General features: G+C 41.5%; 1 protein-coding gene across 2 annotated transcripts in view; it reads left to right on the top strand.

Moving 5' to 3' along the window:
• Positions 1 to 22752, top strand: part of MACO1 (macoilin 1) — a 64150-nt gene that overhangs the window by 10782 nt on the left and 30616 nt on the right. Inside the window, exons 2-6 of one of the 2 annotated variants that reach the window (XM_049617768.1) lie at positions 5588 to 5729; positions 7474 to 7600; positions 12521 to 12644; positions 13998 to 14176; positions 15578 to 16079. In XM_049617768.1, the coding sequence (XP_049473725.1) occupies positions 5588 to 5729; positions 7474 to 7600; positions 12521 to 12644; positions 13998 to 14176; positions 15578 to 16079 (1074 nt within the window). Of the gene's footprint in view, positions 1 to 5587; positions 5730 to 7214; positions 7323 to 7473; positions 7601 to 12520; positions 12645 to 13997; positions 14177 to 15577; positions 16080 to 22752 lie in introns of those variants that run through there. The other variant, XM_049617769.1, reaches the window with a different exon arrangement.

The following is a 22752-nucleotide window of genomic DNA, read 5'->3' as shown; positions in this document are numbered from 1 at the left end:
CTTCGGCCAGGTCACGATCTCGCGGTCCGTGAGTTCGAGCCCCGCGTCAGGCTCTGGGCTGATGGCTCGGAGCCTGGAGCCTGTTTCCGATTCTGTGTCTCCCTCTCTCTCTGCCCCTCCCCCGTTCATGCTCTGTCTCTCTCTGTCCCAAAAAAAAAAAAAAAATGTTGAAAAAAAAATTAAAAAAAAAAAAAAAAAAAGAATTACTAGTTCATATAAAAATAGTAATAAACCCATGAGAAGGGTGGTGCGGCTCTACATTTCTGCAGATTTCTGTAATGTTAGGCTTAACAGAAGACACTCTGAGAACTCCCGCTGTAGGCAGAGCCAGTGGCAGGTAGGCCAAATGGAATGATAGTCCGGCACCCAGAGCAAGACTGATTAGTGATTAGATTCGTTTGTTCCTAGTGAAGGAGAAAACAGATTGGGAGCATGTGCATGGTAATCTTTGGAGCAGAAGCTGTGTTTGTTTTGTTGGTCGATGTTGCTTTGTTTAAATACCCTTCCCAGTCATCTGTGCACGATCTCTCCATCTACCTTCATTTTAAGTGTGTGCTTTGGTAAAGGCCTTACTGTCGATTCTGAACACTCTTGTGCATTGTAGGTCATTCATTCGACAAATATTTGTTAAGCTTCTGCAGTGTGCGGGTGCTCTGCCGGGCACTGAGGCTAAAGCAGGGAACAAAATAGGCAGCTCTTTTGTTCTGGTGGACTTTACTTTTAAACAGTGAATGAAATAAAATACTATTTATTTATAATTGCGAGTAAACGTTCTTAGGGTCCAGGATGCTGTGTGAGCATATCACGGGGTACCAGTCTTCACTTTGGGATCACGGAGACCTTTTTTAAGGAAGTGACGCTCATGCTGTGCACTGAAGGGCGAGAAGTTATTAGAAGTGCGTCATGTGGTTACGTTGTACTCTGGTAGGGATCTTGTCTGTAACTCAGAAAGAAAGGTAAGAAAATGGACGAATTAACCTTAAACAGTGTTCCTAGTTGAGGGAAGGAGAGCTAATGGTTTGGAGAGAAGAACTGATAATCCGAGGAGATGGTTGTTTTCTTTCTGAGACATTGTGGAGTTCGGTGCTGGTACCATAAGAGCGAGAAGTTTATATGACGGGACAGTACTTCTCCAGTTTTAATGTACACACACACGGTCTAGGGATCTGGTGAGCACGCACGCTTCGATGAAATAGGTCTGAGGCGGGCCCTGAAATACCGCTCTTCTGAAAACCTCGTCCTTAATGCTGATGCTGCTGGTCCCTGGACCACACTTGGAGTAGCAGGACTGAAATCATACATAATAAGATTTCAGCAGGAATATCAGCTGGACAAGACTGGAGGAATATTCTAGAGGTGATGTCGAGTAGGGAGAGGTATGATAACAGACAAGACAGCAGTTTGGTGTAAGAAGTATCATGCTACGTACTGAAAGCTAAAAGCAGTTCACGGTTGCTGTCTGAGAGGACGGGAAAGCTAGGAATTGAGATAGATGGCCACTAGCACAGCCAGTGAAGTGTTCTAGAGAGTCATTTCTGTGTGAGGACCAAGTGAACTAAATGGCCATTAGTCTGCCGAGGGAAAAGGTCAGGTACTGAGGATTGATGGCCACACTATGGTAATTATGTGGGCTCCAGAAAATGATCTAAGTGACAAGCAGCTAGTGGTAGCAGAGAGCAGGTGCACTTTACTTGGAAAAAGAAAAATGTCCAATACTACTTCTCATTAATCATAAATGATTAATCCATAGGTGGAGAGTATTGCTAAATAGGTTCAGGTAAAAAATGGTTGTAAATGGCAAGGGCAGGAATAGAATGTGTGTGTGGGGGGTGGGGGGGGGGACTTAGAGCTAACAACCCCTTTGAAAGAGTCACCGCCATTAAGCCTGATAATTACACATGTCACTTCTTTGTTTCACTGGCATCTAGAACAGAAGCACGTAAGGCCATCAAAAGACACTATTGGTCTGCCTTTGTTTCATTATATTATTATGAAAACTATCTTTTTGTTGCAGTTATGCTTTATATTTTTGTTCAAGACATTTTATAGTTATTCGTAAATGTATTTGGATCAGAGAAAGTAACATCAGGCTATGAACCATGTTACGAACTGTATGCATAAAAATCTTTTATATTTAATCATATTTTCTTCATGGTTTAAAAGAAATATTGTGGAATGCTATAATGGCTTAAAACCTTATTTTCTGTCCCTTTAGAACGTCATCTCTTTGGATTTGGCAAAATCTTATGACCTTCAAAACATGGAAGGAAAGGAATTAGTTAGGGTGTCTACACCGAGAGTAGTCATTTTCGATTACTCGTCTTTTGGCTTTTTTTTTTTTTTTTTTACAGGTACCTATAGAAGGATAATAAGCATAATTTACTGATAGAAAGAACTAAGTGAATACTGAATCAGGCAATTGTCTTAAACTTTCTAAAACCCCGAAGACGGAAAGGAATCAATTCAGTACTAGTCCTAAAGTAAAATCAACTTCTTTTTAAGACGAGTAAATTATTTATTTGCATATATTTAAAAGTGTGGCCAAATACATAATGTAAAATTTGGCATCTTAACCATTTTTAATGTCCAGGTCAGTAACCACATGTATATTCACACGATTGTGCAACTAAACTCTAGAACTCTTCTTGTAAAACTCGTAAAATCTACTTTGTTGATTAGATCGCCTCTTGATTTTTAGAGGCAGGTGCTCCTAAAAGGGGAGCCTGACGAAAGTTGAGGGTACGGCATATGTTTGTGAAAGATCAAGTTTCCTTAGATATCTACACTTCTAAACTGTGACTGAGAACTGGGTGCCAAGGAACACGAAAAGCATGAAAGCAGTTTTTTGAAAAGATACGAAATATATGAAAAGGAACCCTTGTGAAGTCACAGACTTGGAAACGAGTAGTCACTGTTACAAAGATGATAACTTTTGTATTGCCTTAGGTTTAGATGATTAGGTCATGAAAAAGTATTCAACAGCCTGTCAGTCTTTGGATAATGGCTATCTAACTAGTGCAGTAGGATGTTGCTGGCCGGACAGGGGGGCTGCCACGCCTGGGGAGCGTTTGGGGCAGAGAGTGGTACTCACCTTCACCTGGGAGCGGCGTCAACTCCACAAGTTGACGTACTCGCCACATCTCCTTCAGCTGCAGTCTGGAGGCAGCCCCATGGGAAAAAGTGTTCACGGGAGAAGTAAAAAACATCTCCATGCATGCCATTTCTTAAATGCCTTAGAAACATGGCCGAGAGGCTATTATCATACTTCTTTAAAATCTAGAAACAATTCTAGACACAAGGAAAAAACCGTTCCGTTTGAAAGCCAAGCAGCTTGGAAAGCTGGTCTGAAACTAGATTTGTGTTCCCGCATGCCTTTTCGGGACTCAGTTGTCTCTTCTAATAAAATATGTCTTGCTCTCCACTGGATCAGTGATAGATTTGTTGAGTGAGAATGGGGCCCCCATCGTCACCCGGCTAATATTGAGTCTAGGGAGATGAAACTAAAAGGTGGGACTTAGAATATAAGCCTGTTTTCTGGTTTGCCTTGGGTTCCTTGATTCTATTGCAGACCTCTTGATCGAAACCTATCATCAGAGCCCTAAGAGGTTCTATCAAGAGTTAGTATTAGAGGGGCGCCTGGGTGGCTCAGTCAGTTAAGTGGCCGACTTCGGCTCAGGTCATGATCTCTCGGCCGGGAGTTCGAGCCCCACGTCAGGCTCTGTGCTGACAGCTCAGAGCCTGAAGCCTGTTTCAGATTCTGTGTCTCCCTCTCTCTGACCCTCCCCCGTTCATGCTCTGTCTCTCTGTTTCAAAAATAAGTAAACGTTAAAAAAAAAAAAAAAAAAGAGTTAGTATTAGAAATTGCCCCTAGTTGCAAATTATGCATCATTTTGCTCTTGTATCATTGAGGGTCATACATGTCTGTTCTTGACATCTTTTTGCCCTTGTGACTTGAGAGGGCACAGAAACAATCCTCAGTGCTGGATCCTGTTTTTGTTGCCCCCAGCCCCCAAGTTTCTAAGTTTTTTTGCAGCTTATTTTAATATATTTCAAAATGATTTATTGAAGTCTCGATTTTGGTGGTGGTGGTATATATTCAAACAGCTAATGTAATCGTATCAATATTGGAATATTTGTAGCACAAAGCAGCACGCAAGTTCTAGCCCAAGTCAAAGTGAGTGTTAGGTATTTTCAATCTATCTTACAAAAACCTTTTTTTTTTTTTTTCAATTTTTTTAACGTTTTTATTTATTTTTGAGACAGAGAGAGACAGAGCATGAACAGGGGAGGGTCAGAGAGAGAGGGAGACACAGAATCCGAAACAGGCTCCAGGCTCTGAGCCGTCAGCACAAAGCCCGACGCGGGGCTCAAACTGACGGACCGTGAGATCATGACCTGAGCCGAAGTTGGACGCTCAACCGACCGAGCCACCCAGGCACCCCATTTTTTTTTTTTTTTTAATGCCTAGCCTTAGCCTGCTCCAGAATTGACTAGGTTAGGGACATAGAATTAGGCGCTTATTAAATAATAAGGGGCTTATTAATCTGAAAGCTACTCTCATCTACTATACAACTCATGAACTGGAAGAATGGACTTTGAGATTTTAATCCATTTCCTTGTTTTGAGCTACTGGAGTGGTTAAATATGTGTTCTGCCCAGTTTATCAAAGTGTGTTTCTATTTAACATATATCCAGAGGGAAATGGAAGCACATATTTGTATCTTAGCTAGAGCAAGGCTGAGATGCTTCAGGATTTTTTCTTTAGTGTACATTTTTTTAAGTTTATTTATTAATTTTGAGAGAGAGCGAGCGAGCCCAAGCAAGTGGGGGAGGGGCAGGGGAAGAGGAGAGAATCCCAAGCAGGCTCAGCACCATCGGTGCAGAGCCTGACATGGGGCTCGAACCCACGAACCATGAGATCATGACCTGAGCCCGAGTCGGACACATAACCGACTGAGCCATCCAGGCACCTCTCTTTAAAGTACATTTTACATCCTTAGCAGTGATTGGCATCTGCTCCTGAAGTTCATTTCTTTCTGTTTAGGGAAGTCATTTGAGTTTTGTTTGGTTAATGCAGGTGAATAATACATAGAGAGGCAAGAGGAGAAAAGAGGGAAGAAGACAGAACCCTTCAAGCATGTAGGGATGTACATCAAGAATTTCAAAGACTCTTCAAGCAGCTGTAGAGGGGTGGGGAAACAGCAAATTTGAAGCCTTTCAACCGTGACATTTTCTTCTAATGAAGAATAGCCTGAAAGCTGTAATTTTGAGAGTGTTGCAGTATTTTGAAGTCAAATACTTAGCACATTTTTAAATAGTGGTGAGATTAAAAAAATTTTTTTTTATCTTAAATGGAATTAAGCATTTTTGGTCATCACCTTTCTTTGAGGGTTGTGGGTATCAGAGTGAACGCCAGAGCTGTTAAATATTAAATGGGTTCCAGCGACAACTCTTTTTTGTCCTTTTTCTCCATTGTTTTCCTGGTATGTGAAGATATTTTTTTTGTCTCTTAAAAAAAAAGTGTGTTTTCTTTTTCTGTGCTTCCCAGATGACCTTGAATTAATTCTTTACTTTTATTACTTTGCAGTACATTTTTATACCTGAAATTCCTGGTAGTGTGGGCACTGGTCCTCCTGGCCGATTTTGTCCTGGAGTTCAGATTTGAATACCTGTGGCCATTTTGGCTTTTCATCAGGAGCGTCTATGATTCCTTCAGATACCAGGGGCTGGTATGTTTATTAATACGTGTATTTCAAGTATAAGCGATTTAATTTTCTAAGAAAATCTTCAGTAACTGATGATAAAACTGTCTAAAGTACATTTTATTAGCAGTCCTTAGGTGACTGAAACTGGCCTCTTAAGGCAATTTTGTCTAAACCCACAGATCAAATCGTCACATTCCCTGCCTCCTCTACCATTCTAGAGACAAGAAGAGAAGGGAAGACCTGGGGAGGGAAACAAAGTAGTGAAGGAAACAATAATTACCTCGTCCTACTCCGAAGTATTTCTGGGGCCCCAATCACTGTGTTAGTGATTGGGTTAGAGTTAGAACAGCGGTTCTCAAACTTTCTGGGGGTCTCAGGGCCCCATTACATTCTTAAATTGCTGAGGATTCCAAGCAACTTTTATTTATGTGGGTTAGATCTGTCCATATTTACTATATTAGAAATTAAAACTTTGAAAGCAAATTTAGATATTTGGTGATTCACTTGAAAATAGTAACAAGCCCATCACATGTTAACGCAAATTACATTTTTTAAATGAAAAATAACTATATTTTCCAAAACAAAAAAATGCGAAGATTGACTACATTTTTGCAAATCTCTTTAATGTCTGGCTTAATGGAAGACAGCTGCATTTTCATATCTGTTTCTGAACTCACTCGATTGCAATATTACATATCACGTAGCTTCTAGAAAAAAAACCTTAGGCCTGAGTGAATGAGCGTGTAACAGGCAGATGACATCTTGGTATTGTTATGAAAATGATACTGACTTGCGAGACCCACTGAAAGGATCCAGGAATCCCCAAACTAGGTTTGTTTTGTTTTGCTTTGTTTTTTTACGTTTATTTATTTTTAGAGAGTGTGCGCACGTGTGCACATACCCTTGAGCTGGATAGAGGCTGAGAGGGAGGGAGGGAGGGAGAGAGAGAGAGAGAGAGAGGGAGGGAGGGAGGGAGGGAGGGAGAGAGAGAGAGAGAATCCCAAGCTCCGTGGAGCCTGATTCGGGGCTTGATATGGGTTCTATTTCAGGAACCATGAGATCATAACCTGAGCCCTTACCAAGTGTCAGAGCTTAACTGATTGGGTCGCCAAGGCATCCTCCCCACACAGCCCCAGGCTGTGGTTTGAAAACTACAGGTTTAGAACGAGGGCAAAGACCTGGGGTTGTTCCCTTGGTTGACCTGCAGTTCTCTTGTGTTCCATGACCACACCTTAAACCTGTAACTCTTCGACTTCGAAATCCAGAGCCTGGAAGAGATGGCTTTGAGCTCATGTCCTGTTGGTAATACGTAATAGTGGTGTGTCCAGAGAAAGGTTGCATTATTAAAACCCTGAACATCAGCATAATTCTTACTACTGTGGTTCATTTGTGCTCCAACAGCCTCTTCTTTAAGAATGAGGCTCTTTAGGAATGTTTGATGAGGAGAGGAGCCTTTTCTGTGTTAAAATTCTGACTCTTTTAGGTGACCCACCTGTGGAGTCCAAATGAACTCACTGTGATCCAGCCTCAGTGTGGTCTGGTCCGGTTGTTCTTCATGATTTGAGGCCATAAATAGGATTACTCTTTAATGCTCAATTGACCTCTCCTTTTTATATGGTGGGTTTTCAGTGTTTAAAATGTCCTGTTGTCACTTGCTCTATAGCATGGCAGTTTCAGAGATCTTTGTCCAACATGCTTTTAATAACCTCTGTTTAAAAAAGAAGTTCTAAGACGTGTTTTTAATTTTGTTTTGTTTTGTTTCCTTTAGGCCTTCTCAGTATTTTTTGTTTGTGTAGCATTCACGTCAAATATAATATGTCTGCTGTTCATCCCCATACAATGGCTTTTTTTTGCTGCTAGCACCTATGTGTGGGTTCAGTACGTATGGCACACAGGTAAGTCGTAATGGCTTCTTAACATGGATAGAAATCTTAGATTCAAGTTTTTAAATGATTTCTTCGAATACATTACTTAGGGTTGGATTTAATGCGGACATTTTTAAGTGGCCTTTTCCTAATAGATTACATCTTTAAAGTTTATTTCGTCTGTTTTTTCATTATTGAATGAAAAGGTTTTTTTTTGTTTTTTTGTTTTTTTGTTTTAAATTTTTTTTTTCCAACGTTTTTTATTTATTTTTGGGACAGAGAGAGACAGAGCATGAACGGGGGAGGGGCAGAGAGAGAGGGAGACACAGAATCGGAAACAGGCTCCAGGCTCCGAGTCATCAGCCCAGAGCCTGACGCGGGGCTCGAACTCATGGACCGCGAGATCGTGACCTGGCTGAAGTCGGACGCTTAACCGACTGCGCCACCCAGGCACCCCTTGAATGAAAAGTTTAAGCCTTTATGATTTGACATCTCAGTTGTAGGCATTTCAACGACCAATCCTCATTATGAAGATATTCGTGTGTGTGTGTGTGTGTATGTGTGTGTGTGTGTGTGTGTGTGTGTATGTTGAAGTGATTTCTCTTTAGGTAGACTCGAAGACAGCCACGTTCCACATAGGAAAAATGTTCCCAGAGTTTCAGCTTTGAAAGGAGTGTCTGAGGTCATTGAGTTGAACCCTTGTTTGGTCTAATAATCCCCACAGCATCACTGACACTTAGTGGTTTAATCGCTGATTGAAAGCCTACAGTGACAAGGAACTCAGCTTTTGGGGCAGCTGTAATAGAAAGTTCTTCCTGATACTGACCCAGAATTTTCCTCCTGATATTTTTGACCCAGCACATCTTGACTGTTTGGGGGCTTGCTTATCTCACAGAGGACATAAAGAGGCTTTCCCCCACAAATAAAGGGAAGTGCACAGAACTTTTTCTTCAGATTCGAGGGGCCTACAGACCATCCCCTTGAGCCCAAGCATTGCGTCCCTACATGAGAGCCACACTGAATGAGTGTGGTCTCCCATCCACAGTTAACATTTCTTCAGAGATTTAACGTCTTCTCTCTCGAGTCTTCTTTTCTGTAGGCAGAACGTCTCTAGTTTCATCAGCTTTCCTTGTATGTTATCTGAACCACTTTCCCCATCCTGACCTTAGCTCTTAGCGGGTCTCTTAACCGAAACGTGCTGTTTCAGGTGTGTTCTGCCTGGAGTGGAGCCACACAGTCACCTCCGTCCTTACAGCTGTACTTCTGCTGTCTCAAACTAAGATGAGGCCAGACATTCTCACATTCTTCCAGGCCACCGTGGCAGCCTGAGTCAGGGGCGTGGGGACGTGAGGACTGGCTCTCAGCGTGCTACGCTTTCAGCAAAGCTGCACGAAGCTTGATTCTTAGGCCCAGCTGCGGAACCTGTTAGGATTTTGATCCTGGAGGGAGTGCCAGCTCCTAAAAGCTCCCTGGAGCATTGTTCATCCTCTTCTCAGAGGTGCCAAGGGGATGATGTTGGCCCGTGTAGAAGGCACGGGTCAGCTCTGATATTTGAAGTATCCACTGTGAGCACGGTTTTCTCCATCTTTTAGCACTCTCTCATGTCTGACTTGATTTATAAGCTAACATGACAGTTCCTTAGTCTGCTTTCCTCTAATTAAAATGATTTTCTTCATACTTTAGTTTTTCCTTGTATTTCCTGGTCCCGGGTCTTGGTTCAAGTGAGTTGCCATTTACACTCGTCATTGTGTCTGGGTTGCAGTTTTTTCTTTGTCATATGAAGGTGAAGTGATCTAGATAATGTCTAGGGGAGCCTTCCAGCTCAATAATCTGTGACTTTGATGAACCGTAGTGATTTTCTAAATTACTTTAATAATGTCTTAGTAGTTGGGGAAAAAACTACCCCTGTAAACAGTTAATAGAACCTATTGGGCACGAGTTTGGTGGGGGACCACAGGGCAGCAGTGAAGCTAGGATCATAAGGGATACTGGCCTCCCTTTAGCCTGAGGCTCAGAAATGCATGTTGGAATAGCTAAGTTGTGAAGTAGGTTTTAATTTGGAATGATCAGTGCTCAAATAAACAAAAAAGCAAACTTTGTATTCTTATTGGGCCAGACAAGTACGAGTACAGTTTTTATAACACGGGATACATTTCTCTTGCCAACTTGTTAAAATTTAAAATTCTTTCTTAACTTTATTAGGAATAGTTGATGAAATTATATATTGCCACAAAAGAATGATAATATTATATCATAAACTTCTTTTCCTTGCTATTAAGAGGGAAAAAAACACCATACAAAACTGTGTGTACAATAGGACTCTTTCACTTGTTCAAAAATATTTTCATGATTTTATTATTTGACAAGTATAGAAATATAGATATTTTGTCCAAAATGTTCCATTTTTTTCTATAATGTGCATATTATGTGTATGATAACTTTAGACATTAATATAAGAAATTAAGAAATATAAATTTTTTAAAAAGCTTATTTGTTTTTGAGAGAGTGCAGTGGGGGAGGGGCAGAGAGAGGGGGGACAGAGGGTCAGAAGGGGGCTCTGTGCTGACAGCAGCAAGCCCAACCCAGGGCTCAAACTCACCAACCGTGAGATCACGACCTGAGCCGAAGTCTGACGCTCAACCAACTGAGCCACCCAGGCGCCCCAGGAATATAAATTTTTGAAAATGTATTTTGAAAAGAATTTGTGAAAATGCCCCATCTTTTATAGGTTAAATCTATAAGAATGGTTGAGGCCATTAGCTGCCTTGACAGGACTTTGAGTGTCTCTTGCCTCACACACTAGGTCTAAGGGGATTTAGGTTCTCCTTAGGAACAGACTCCGCATCATCTCGGTGATCTTGGACCCAATTTCTATAAACTCTGGGCTTTACTTTCTTCTTCAGTATAATAAGGAACTTGGACTAAATGATCTTCTTTGTAGTTTCAAGAAGCTATGATTTTTCTTTTATTTCATCCCAAGATCCTTAGTAAGAAGACCTTAGGTTACTGATTTCCCTCCCCCCACCCGTTCTGTCTTCTGTCACTCACTTGTCTTATACAGTCTCAAAGGAGCTCTTTTCCATAGTTATTGGACCTCATGCCTGTGTAGTCCATCTTAATTAAAAAAATCCCATTATTAATCATGTCTTCACATAGATAGTCCCAGCTTGCAGATTTTGATTGTAAAAATCAGTGAAAATTACCCCATTATTTGTGTCTTACTTACTCTACTGCAAGCTGCTTTTTCCTCCCTTGAAACTTGTTTTTAGTTACAAAAGGAATATAAGCTTATAGTCAAGAAAAACAATTTGTAGAACAGAACTTAAATGTCAGAAACATTTCGTTTAGTTTTTTTTTTTTTTTTTAAGTTTATTTATTTATTTTTGAGAGAGAGACAGAGCAAGCGAGGGAGGGGCAGAGAGAGAGGGAGACAGAATCCCAGGCAGGCTCCATACTGTCAGCACAGAGCCGGATGCAGGGCTCAAACCCACAAACCGTGAGATCATGACCCGAGCTGAAATCAAGAGTCAGAGGCTTAACCAACTGAGCCACCCAGGTGCCCCTTAAATGTCAGAAACATTTCTTTATGTTATAACTCATTCTTAAGAATTTATTTTTTACGTATCATTTCATGTTAGTACAGATCTTCATTCTTTTGAAAAGCTGTATCATATATATTATACACATTTATTATAAACAATTCTCTGTTGATAGGCATTTAAATTCTACATTTTTGCTATTGTGAATACGATAGTTTATATTCTTATATATTTATTCCGGGGAGTTTTAAAATATTTCTGTAGGGTAGATTCCCAGAATTGGAATTTCTGGGTCAAAGGTATAATATTTTAAGTTTAATTATACTAACCAAACGGCTTTCTAAAACTTGTTGCCCCGATTTATATTTTTGTCAAGTATGAGAATGAACCCTTTGGCTTACCCTCCCTGTATTATTGCTTGTCTTTAAAATTTTTGCTTATCTAGTAGAGTGAAAAATGGAATCTAATTTTTAAAACATTTGTATCTCCCTAATCAGTAGTAGTGAAGTTGAGCATCTTTTCATATGTTTTTTAGCCATCTATATTTTTCTTTTATAAGTTGCAAATTCTTTTCTTCAGTTGCCTTTTTATTGATTTGTAGGAGCTCTTTGTAAAGTAGGGCTGTGACTCTTTTCGTTTACATATTGTAAATATTTTTTGCCAGAATGTTTGTCTTTTATTTTTGTCTATGATTCCATTGCATCTTTTGTCATATAAAAGCTTTCAGTTTGGGTCAGACTTCTTTTTAATTAGTTCGAAAGTCTTTTTAAAATTTTTTTAATGTTTATTTATTTTTGAAAAAGAGAGAGAGACAAAGTGTGAGCAGGGGAGGGGCAGAGATAGAGGGAGACACAGAATCCGAAGCAGGCTCCAGGCTCTGAGCTGTCAGCACAGAGCCTGACTCAGGGCCTGAACTCAGGAACCACGAGATCATCATCTGAGTGTAAGTCGGGCGCTCATCTGACTGAGCCACCCAGACATCCCTAATTAGTTTGAAAGTTTTAATGAAAGTTACTGTAGTTAAGAGAGCAAAGTGATGGTTGCCGGAGGAAAGGAGCGTAGGGGGATGGGCAAAATGGATGAAGGGAAGTGGAAGGTACAGGGTTACAGTTTTGGAATGAATAAGTCATGGGCATAAAAGGCACAGCATAGGGAATACAGCGAATGACATCATAATAACGTTGTGTGGTGACAAATGGTAGCTACACCTGTGGTAAGCATAACATTACATCTAGAGAAATCGAATCACTATGTCGTACCCATGAAACTAATGTAACGTTGTATGTCAGCTAAACTCAAAAAAGAAAAAAGAAAAAGAAAGTTACTGTAATTGAACTCGTGTCCCAAACAACCCATCTGTTATGTTAGTTTAATGTATCGCTGATGCTTGTCTCTCTGCTGTTTCCCACAGAAAGGGGAGTGTGTTTGCCCACGGTGTCCCTCTGGATACTCTTTGTTTATATTGAAGCAGCGATTAGATTTAAAGATCTCAAAAATTTTCATGTAGACCTTTGTCGTCCCTTTGCTGCTCACTGGTGAGTATTATGTGTATTCTTAGTCTCTAATTCAGTTCAGTGTTTTCAGTGTAGAATGGTAAGTGCCATTATCAATTTTTTCTTAGAGATTTTACACGAACCCGAAGACAACATAATATGGCAGTAAAGAGCGTGGGCCCTCCTTTCAGGCAGATGAGTATTCGAGCCCCACTTCTTTCCCCTGATAGCATTGTCACCTTGGACATGTCACCGGCTCTAAGCCTTAGCCCTCTCACCTGTATTTTGGGGACCTATCTTGGGGTCACGGGAAAGATGAAATGAGGGGATATATGTATTTAACTTAATTTCAAGCACATAGGTGTCCGATAAATGTTACCTATTTTTATCTTAATCAGATAGTGATTCCAAAATGTCTTGATGAAAGAGATGGCTCTCTCATGAAATTTAAATGAACTGACTTAATTTTTGCTAGTATTTATGACAAACCAAAATCAACAGGAATCAACTAAGAAGATATCGTTTCCAATATTTTAAAGTCTTTTCACAAGCAAGTGCATTAAATAAACTTGGTCAATAAAACTTGTCACTTTAAATTTGTAGTGAGAGCACATTTAGACTAATTATAATTTATAAGTTTGAATGTTAATGAGACTTAATATGAGTTTTGACAGTGTTTGCAGAAGCTTTGAAATGATATTAGACAGACTGATGAGTCAGATGAAAATATTTCAGCTTTTTATCCCAGAGGTTGTAAGTACAGCTGGTTTAATTTGGTGGTACAAACCAAATGTTGGCACCGATAATATCAATACTTATTTATGTATTTATTTTTTAAATGTTTATTTATTTATTTTGAGAGGGAGAGAGTGCAGGAGGGGGAGGGGCAGAGAGAGAGGGAGAGAGAGAATCTCAAGCAGGCTCCACGCTGTCAGCACGCAGCCCAGTGCGGGGCTCGATCCCACGAACCGTGGGATCATGACCTGAGCCGAAATCAAGAGTCAGCGCTTAACTGACTGAGCCCCTCACTCAGGCGGCCCCAGGTGCCTAAGTTCTAAAAATGCACAAGGGAGTTCAGTGTTAATCAAAGACATTAGCAACTGTATCCAGCAGTCACTGGGGTAAAGTTCTTGAGTTGGTTTGAAGAATGTCAGAGTCTGATGAGCAGCCTCTTACGGTCTAGCAGTCCCTCTGTTCCCTGGGGGTTTGCTCCACGTGCCCGCTGCCTGTCACTTCCACAGCAGACATCACATATATTTATGTGTACTAAATGCTCCACTGCCATCATCATCTAGAATGTATTTCTTAATTTCAGTCGTAGGTGTCCTCGTGTGCTTGATGCGTGTGTGGTTTGTGTTTCACTGGCAATTACTGGCTAGGTTTTCGTCTTTCTAGCATTGGGTACCCCGTGGTGACTTTGGGCTTTGGCTTCAAAAGTTACGTAAGCTACAAAATGCGGTTAAGGAAGCAAAAGGAAGTGCAGAAAGAGAACGAATTTTACATGCAGCTTCTTCAACAAGCCCTCCCCCCGGAGCAACAGATGCTCCAGAAGCAAGAAAAAGAAGCCGAGGAAGGTAGGTCTTTACCCTAAAGCTGTGCTGGCTCAGTAGATTAGTCATTATTTTGTCTATCAGTAGATTTCTTTTTTGGCCCTGGAAAAGTTGGTAGGACTTTGGAAGATTACCAAGGATTTTCCTGTTTTCTGGTGTTCCCCTTCAGGGCCATTGCTTTGTTTGATCATGAAATACAGGGCGTGGATGTTTTCTAGCTAGAAGCTGAAGACCATGTGCTTCAAATATGTTTATTTTATTTTATTATTTTTATAGCGTATTTTCCATTTCAACCTTTTATTTGTTACAAATATTTAAAAATGTTTATTCTCAGTAGCAACATAGCATATATAACTATGTGAGTTTATAATGGAAGCAAGTCAAGAACCAAAGTATAAGCAAGATCGCAATGTGGACGTAAATAGTTGTTTTTTAAGTTAAAATTCTTCTGAATAGAGCAAGAGTGGTTCGGCCCCATTCTAAATGGTTCCTATAATGCAGTGCGGCTCTTAAAGTGAGCAGTTTCTAGTAAGACCACTCTAATGAGCACGTATCTAATTCAGTAGATGAATTGACAACAATACTAGTTTTCTTTGAAGGTTGGAAGTTTGGAGTCACGTTTTTAGTTGAAATATACCAATCTCACTCTCTGCTATAGTGCAGAAGGATCTCTTCAAGTAGACTTGGACAGACTGGAATGTGTAGGCCTCATACGGAAAATTCTTTTCGAGTGCCCTACTAAATGTCATAGACTTATATCACCTCATTGCTAGAGTCAAGAAAAACATAGATGCCCCATATCCTGACCTCATACCTCTCCTTTTGTTTCATTTAATCACTTTCTTTTCAGTAAAGCTATTAACAGTTTGCTTAGCCTGTTTTAAAAGATGGTCTCTTAAGAGTCTGACCTGCCTGTGTCCTCTCATCCCAGGGACAGACAAGTTTGATTTGACTGATAAATTAAGTATGACTTAACTGTAAAATCCTCATCTTCTTTTCAAGGCCCAAACTAGAATGGCTTGGTGTTTATAAATGATAGTGATTTTCCATAAACGATAGTTTTTTTAAGTTTATTTATTTATTTAGAGAGAGAGAGAGAGAGAGGGAGAGAATCCCAAGCAGGCTCCACGCTGTCAGCACAGAGCCTGATGTGGGGCTCAAACCCATGAACCATGAGATCATGGCCTGAGCTGAAATCAAGAGTTGGACGCTTAACCTTAACCCTAGGCACCCCATGGATTTGCTTGCGCAAGTTAGCATGATGTGGTGTGGCTATTATTGCTTCTAAATGAGTTTGTAAACTGATGGAGTAAGTTTCTAAGCATAGATAATGCAGTTTGTTGACTCTGTCTGTGCTGTGTTTTTATACAACTAAATGTTCCGGTGTGGGTTTTTTTGTTTGTTGGTTTGTTTTTGGTATTGTAGCAGCCAAAGGATTGCCTGATATGGATTCCTCGATCCTTATACACCACAACGGAGGTATTCCAGCCAACAAAAAACTCTCCACCACTTTGCCAGAGATAGAATACCGAGAAAAAGGGAAAGAAAAGGACAAGGATGCCAAAAAACACAACCTTGGAATAAATAACAACAATATTCTACAACCTGTAGACTCGAAAATACAAGAAATTGAGTATATGGAAAACCATATCAATAGTAAAAGATTAAATAATGATCTTGTGGGAAGTACAGAAAATCTCTTGAAAGAGGACTCATGCACTGCTTCCTCAAAAAATTACAAAAATGCCAGTGGAGTTGTGAACTCCTCACCTCGCAGTCATAGCGCCACAAATGGGAGCATTCCTTCCTCATCTAGTAAAAACGAGAAGAAGCAAAAATGCACTAGCAAGAGCCCAAGTGCTCACAAGGACTTAATGGAAAACTGTATTCCTAATAACCAGCTAAGCAAGCCAGACGCACTGGTGAGGTAAGTGTGCGTGCTGTGTCCTTCGACCACTTTTCCAGGAAACCCAACTTAAGTCTGGAAAAACAGACCCTTCCATACGGGCCTGTGGGAATTGGTGACCAGATACTGTGGCTTTTAACCCGGCGGTATTTGAAGTGTTTATTTCACATGAGTTTGCTGGTCACCTAGTGCCGTTGTCCTGAAGCATTGATTCGGGCTCTTTTGAGTGTTCTGAGTAAGAGGTGACAGTGTTCTCTTTGCACATGTGACCAAATTTACCCGTAACTCGATTCTTGCAGTGGTTTTGAGAGACAGATCTGTGGTCCTGGTCTTGCTCTGTTTGCATATCCAAAGTTCTTGTGGCATAGACACAAGACGAAGAGTTTGTGTCCTGTTCGCACATGTCCCTCTGTCAGACTGGATCCAACAGGCGGGGTGGGGTGGGTGCGGAGAAAGTTGACCTTACTACCTTGTGCTTGTTTTTGCTTGTTTTGGTTAATTCCATTTAAAACGTGGATTATGCCCCCAGATAACTCTGGGGAAATCAAGTTTGAAAGGTAATCTCTAAACATCCCACAGGTAAATACAATGTTAAACTTCAATTTTAATCACAAATGTTCCTTTTCCCATCTTTAAGTAAGAGAATAACATCGTTGTATTTACCTTGACTGTCTCAGCCGTAAGTCTGCTGTGTTTTATATATTTTCTAAAATACACATATGTTCTTTTTACCTCGTATCTTTTCGATTTGGAAACTGGGATCTGAACGGGACCTTTTTTTTAAGATTTTTAAAAAATGTTTATTATTTATATTTGAGAGAGAGAGACAGACAGACTGCAAGCAGAGGGGGGGCAGAGAGAGAGAGGGAGACACAGAATCCGAAGCAGGCTCCGGGCTCCGAGCTGTCAGCACAGAGCCTGACGCAGAGCTCGAACCCACAAACTGTGAGATCGTGACCTGAGCCGAAGCCGGTCGCTCAGCTGACTGAGCCACCCAGGCGCTCCTGAACTGGAGCTTTTTTCATGTGTAACTCAAGAGGACGGTTATAACTCCCTGCCTCCACTAAGTCATCTTCCATCCCTCTTCCTTTGGCTTAATTAAGAGCAGACAATTTCTTCTAGGAGGGAAGGTTTCCAGTGTTATAAATTATATAAAATAGATTATTAATTTGTCTTACTTTTCTGACTGGCAGTTAGATTAAGAGAAATATATGTGGGTTCTGCTGCTAAAAGCTCTAGAGGTTTCCTAGCCCCCAGCCACCTTTAGAAGCATACCATGCTGTTGATGATGTCAGGCCAGCATCCACATCTGTTTGTTGCAACATTCTGCCCATGATGCCCTGCAGAGAAAACACTCAGCAGAGAACCCTCTTCCAGGGGCCCATGGGAGAAAGACCAATTAGTTAACCTTCTATTTCAAATCAAATGTCCCACAAATTTATTATATGCTGTAAATGAAATATGTGCCACAAGCTTTTTAACATCCTTTCTCCTATCCACGTAAGGTTTTTTTTGTGTTTTAATGTTTGTTTATTTTTGAGAGCTAGAGAGAGCATAGGTAGGAGAGGGGCAGAGAGAGAGGGAGACACAGAATCTGAAGCAGGCTCCAGGCTCTGAGCTGTCAGCACAGAGCCCGACACGGGGCCTGAGCTCACGAACAATGAGATCATGACGCAAGCTGAAGTCAGACTCTTACCGACTGAGCCACCCAGGTGCCCCTCCTATTCACTTTAAAGAATAGCAGTCAAGTCAAAACAGTTTTCCGCTGTTGGGTATTACAGAAACAGCAGATAAGACTCAGTCTTGTGATACCATCTCACTTGGGCCCCAGCTGTAATGTTGATTGACTCTGCCACCTAATCTGCCTCTAGCAAAGAAGTTCAAGGACTCAGATGGCCAGTCTTCCTTCTGTGGGTCCGGTGCCCCCATGCCTCCTCCTGGGTGGTATGGCTCTTCCTGTGGTCACTAATTTGTACTCTGATGTGCCTTGATCTGAAGGGCCCCAGAATATTATTACCCTGTTTTAGGGAATACCTGCTGTCAAATACATAAATAGGAAATACTATATTTAAAACGTTTTATAAGCTTCTGTAGGATTATTTTCAATGTCTAATGTATTACAAAGAATAAGGACACTTTGTGAATATCAACAGGGGAGAAACCTAAATAAATTATGGTCCATCCATTTGATGGACTTTCCTTTTTTAATGTTTATTTATCTTTGAGAAAGAGAGCAGAGAGAGAGAGGGGAGAGAGAATCCCAAGCCGACTCCACACTGCCAGGGCAGAGCCTGACACGGGGCTCGAACTCATGGACCATGAGATCATGACCTGAGCTGAAACCAAGAGTCAGACTGAGTCACCCTTTCTGATGAATTTTTAATATAGACATTACAAAATCATATTTTTGAGCCATATTAAACAATATAGGGAAGTGCTCCTGACACAATATTTAATGAAGAAAGTAGAAAGCAGTTTTATGAAAAACATCTTTTTTCTCATATACACAAAAATGATTCGAAGGGGAAGGAACTAAAATGATAGCAATAATTATTGCCTCATGATAGTATTGGGGCTTTAGTTTTTCTTTTTACTTTCATGCATTTTCAAATTTTCCAAGACGAACAACAATAGAAGTTTATAAACAGAAGCTATCTGAGCACATTACTCAGCTTGGTTGTAGGAGGCCTTATCACATTTCCTCTCGTCCTTCTTGGCCATCTCCCATTTCCTCTTGTTTGACTTCATGTATGCTTTGGTGAATATTAGTAAGACTATAATTGACCCAAACCTGACGTGCTCGAGTTGTTAGCTAGACAGTGGGGTTGTATCTTAAGATGGAGAGGGGCTGGATTCAGGGGCCCGTAAGGCTCCTTCTGATGTAAACGTACTGGGCTGACAGCCTATATGGGAGCCCTGGGCTACAGCAGACAGGCTTCTGGTTGTGCACAAGCCAGGCTGGCTGGAGGGAGAAGACTGATCTCCCGCTTCCTGTTTAAAAAAAAAATTTTTTTTTTAAATCTTTTGGAAAACCAGTACTGTAATACAATGGTAAGTTAATTGCAAAACATTCCACAGCTCGCCTGTCTCAGCATCATGATTGAGAGCTGTTCTATTTGAGGAACCGGTACTGTGACTTGGGGGAAAAATTCATTAGGACACCCCTTTCAAAGAGAATTCTTGAGGGTCCTTGTGGCTGTGAAAAGGGTTGATGGCCACTCCTTGTTGGAAGGAGCAAGTAGTCCTTCAGGTCTTTTCTCTGTCCCTCTCAGCCCCACGCACGCTCCCCCCCGTGCGCTGTATTCCACAGGTTGGCGAATGACTGCGCCCAGGCCAAATCTGGCCCACTGCCTGTTTTTGTAAAAAATAGTTTTATTGGAACACAGCCATGCCCGCTCATTCATTTACGTAGCGTCTGTGGCTGCTTTTGTGCCACAATGGCAGTTGAGTAGCTGCGACAGAGAGACAGAGACCGTGTGGCCTACAAAGACAAAGATATTAACGGTCCGGCCCTTTGCAGAAAAAATATGCTGATAGATGGCTACGGTTAGAGAATGTGCGGGAAGGTGGGGATTTGGGAAGAAGTGTTGCCTGTAGGATCCTTCCCAGGAAAAGTTTGGGAACGTGCAAAAGCCAGCCCAAAGTTTCTCTTCTCATTTGAAAAATACATCTTACAAAATGACCTGACTTCTGCCAGCTTGGTTTCTGAATCCTTTACCCAGGATATTTAGAAACAGTCTTATATTGTTGGTAGCCAAAATATTTAAATTCTGACCTGAGAAAAATTCTAGATAAAAACAGAAAATACAAGAAGGAAGATCAGTTATTTGTTTTTCTAATTTTTTAAAATGTTTATTTTTGAGAGAGAGAGAGAGAGAGAGAGACAAAGTGTTGGGGGGGGGGTTGGGGGGAGGACAGGGAAAGACAAGAGACCCAGAATCCCAAGCAAGCTCTAGGCTCTGAGCTGTTGGTACAGAGCCCGACGCAGTGCTTGAACCCACAAACCGTGAGATCATGACCTGAGCCGAAGTCAGACACTTAACTAACTGAGCCACCCAGGTGCCCCGAAGATCAGTTATTTTAACTAAGAGCTGGGTTAAAAGGAATGATGGAAATTAGAATGAGATCTGCTACATTTCTTCTAAAATCTGGTCAATTTTAAAACATTTTAAATGTGAAAAAATTACAGAAGATTTAGAGAAAAGGGAGAAATAGTCGCACCATGTGACACAAATCACTGTTAAAATTTTGTCGTATATTCTTTTCATCAACTAAACTTACCTAGTTGTGGCCATAGTGTTTGTGTAGTTTTCGTGTCCGGCTTCTTTCTCTTAAATTATATCTAAATCATTTTGCCAGTGCAGCCGAACCCTCTTTTTCCCTTGATGTGGAATATTCCATGGCAGTCTGTGAGATCACTCGGCAGCTGCTCTAAGGTGGGGCAGGTCAGGGTGACAGTGGAGTGGCTCTCCTGCAGTTTCAGGGCCTGGGAGCGGGAGAGCCGGCAGCCGTGTGTGCGCTCGACACGAAGCTCCCGCTCAGATACAGCCCCAGACTGGAGGGTTCTTCTTCGCCACTCTCCCTTGTTTCCAGGTCAAGGGAGAGAATGTAAAACTCTGACTACAAAATGTAAAGTGATCGCTGTTCTGTTGAAATGCTGAAACAAAAAAAAGGCTCCTCGGTTCACTTCCAGTCTATTTTTTTTTTTCTTTGGTACCCAACTAAGAAGATTCATCCCTTCTATTTTTAGTGCTTGTTCTTAATAAGATATCAACTTTGTCTCTAATGTAGTCGAGCCGTATCTGGTACAAAGGGTCACGAAGGAAAAGTCTCCGGGGTTTGCCTCGCAGAGCTGCATTTAACAAAACCGAGTCGGATTTAGAATGGTGTTTATTTGTTGGAGCTGGAAGCGTTCTCAGGGGCGTCTAGACCAGCCTCCCCAACCCTGTCTTTTCGTCTGTGAAGTAGATGAGCCCTGGGAGAGTAGACAGCTAGTCTGAGTGACCAAGCTAGAGTGGCGGTGCCAGGGCCAGAACCCACGCTTCTTGACTTCTGCCTTTTTGGTTCTAACCATGCTGCTTTGAAAAGGTTTATCAGGGGCGCCTGGGTGGCTCAGTCGGTTAAGCGGCCAACTTCGGCTCAGGTCATGATCTCGTGGTCCGGGTTCTGTGCTGACAGCTCAGAGCCTGGAGCCTGTTTCGGATTCTGTGTCTCCCTCTCTCTCTGACCTTCCCCCGTTCATGCTCTGTCTCTCTCTGTCTCAAAAATGAATAAACGTTAAAAAAAAAGATTAAAAAAAAAAAGGTTTATCAACCTGCTTTATTTTTCTGCTTTATATTTTTCTTTCTGTGCTGTTATTCATTTTAAATATACACGCAAGCAAAGCTGGCTCGGTGACTGGCACCAGACCTAGATTTTAGGCTCTCATGGCTAAAATCCGTGGAAGTGCTTAGAACTTCAGAATTCATTTTTTATTAATTCATGAGTTATTCAGAATTCATTCATTTCCTTTTTTGTAGAGAGACGCTGTTCTAAGTGTTTTTCAAATTTTCGCTCTTGCCAAAGACACAAGGGTGTACTTAATCTCTGAGTGTAGAGGGGCCAGCCACTCATACCCTTGAAAGCTTACGAGGTCTCTGAGAATTCAGCTCTGCTTAGGGCTAGCTTGGTTCAGACAGCCCAGAACCACCCAGCCTGGAATTTGCCCTTTTGGGAGGGAGAATTCTGGAGTAGGCTTAACTGGTCACCTGGACAGCCAAGAGCCCTGAACTGGAAGACTTAAGCCCAGGGATGTAACCATCAACTTACCCTGAGGAGAGGCCACTAGCGAGTGACTTCCTGGAAGGCCTGGGATCCTGGGGTTGGGACACTGCCATGATAGTAAGTTCTGGAGAAAGTTTGAAGCCAGGGAGCCGGGGAGAGCCTTCTCTTTAGGGAAAAATGGGATCTGGGGAAAGTTATACTCTATTCAATACTCACTCTTTTATTCCTCTCTAAATTTATTTGGTTACTTTAGGCACACCAAAACGTAGTTACTTATAACTTAATTTGTTCACATAATTCTGCTTGTTAGGAGACTTGAGATCCTGGGGGTGGTGGTGGGGAGGGGAAAACTTTGTCAGGATTTTTCAGATAATCTCTAAGCAAGTGGTGACCCTGCCTCAGAGGGAAAGGAGGGAAGGGGATGGATAGAGAAGTACTTGAAAAAATTAAAAAAAAAATTTTTTTTAATGTTTACTTAGTTTTAAGAGGGTGTGAGCGGCTGAAAGAGAGGACCTGAGGATCTGAAGCGGGCTCTGCACTGATAGCAGAGAGCCCAGCGTGGGGCTTGAATCCACAAACCGTGAGATCATGACCTGAGCTGAAGTCAGACGCTCAACCGATGGAGCCACCCGGGCGCCCCCTTTAAGAAACTTTAACTTGTTCACTGGGCCGCCTGGGTAGCTCCGTCGGCTAAGTGTCCGACTTCAGCTCAGATCATGATCTCACAATTTGTGGGTTCAAGCCCCGCATCCGGCTCTGTGCTGACAGTTTGGAGCCTGGAGCCTTCTTCGGCTTCTGTGTCTCCTTCTCTCTCCACCCCTTCCCTGCTTGTGCTCTCTCAAAAATAAATCTTAAAAAAAATTAAAAAAAAAAAAAAGAAGAAATTTTAACTCGTTGGCTTACACTGAGGAGTATTTAAACACTCAGCCCA

The sequence above is a fragment of the Panthera uncia genome (genome assembly GCF_023721935.1).
Source record: "Panthera uncia isolate 11264 chromosome C1 unlocalized genomic scaffold, Puncia_PCG_1.0 HiC_scaffold_4, whole genome shotgun sequence".
NCBI classification, from domain to species: domain Eukaryota; kingdom Metazoa; phylum Chordata; class Mammalia; order Carnivora; family Felidae; genus Panthera; species Panthera uncia.
The sequence above is the reverse complement of the archived record's forward strand: the minus strand, read 5'-3'. Positions and strand labels throughout refer to the sequence as shown.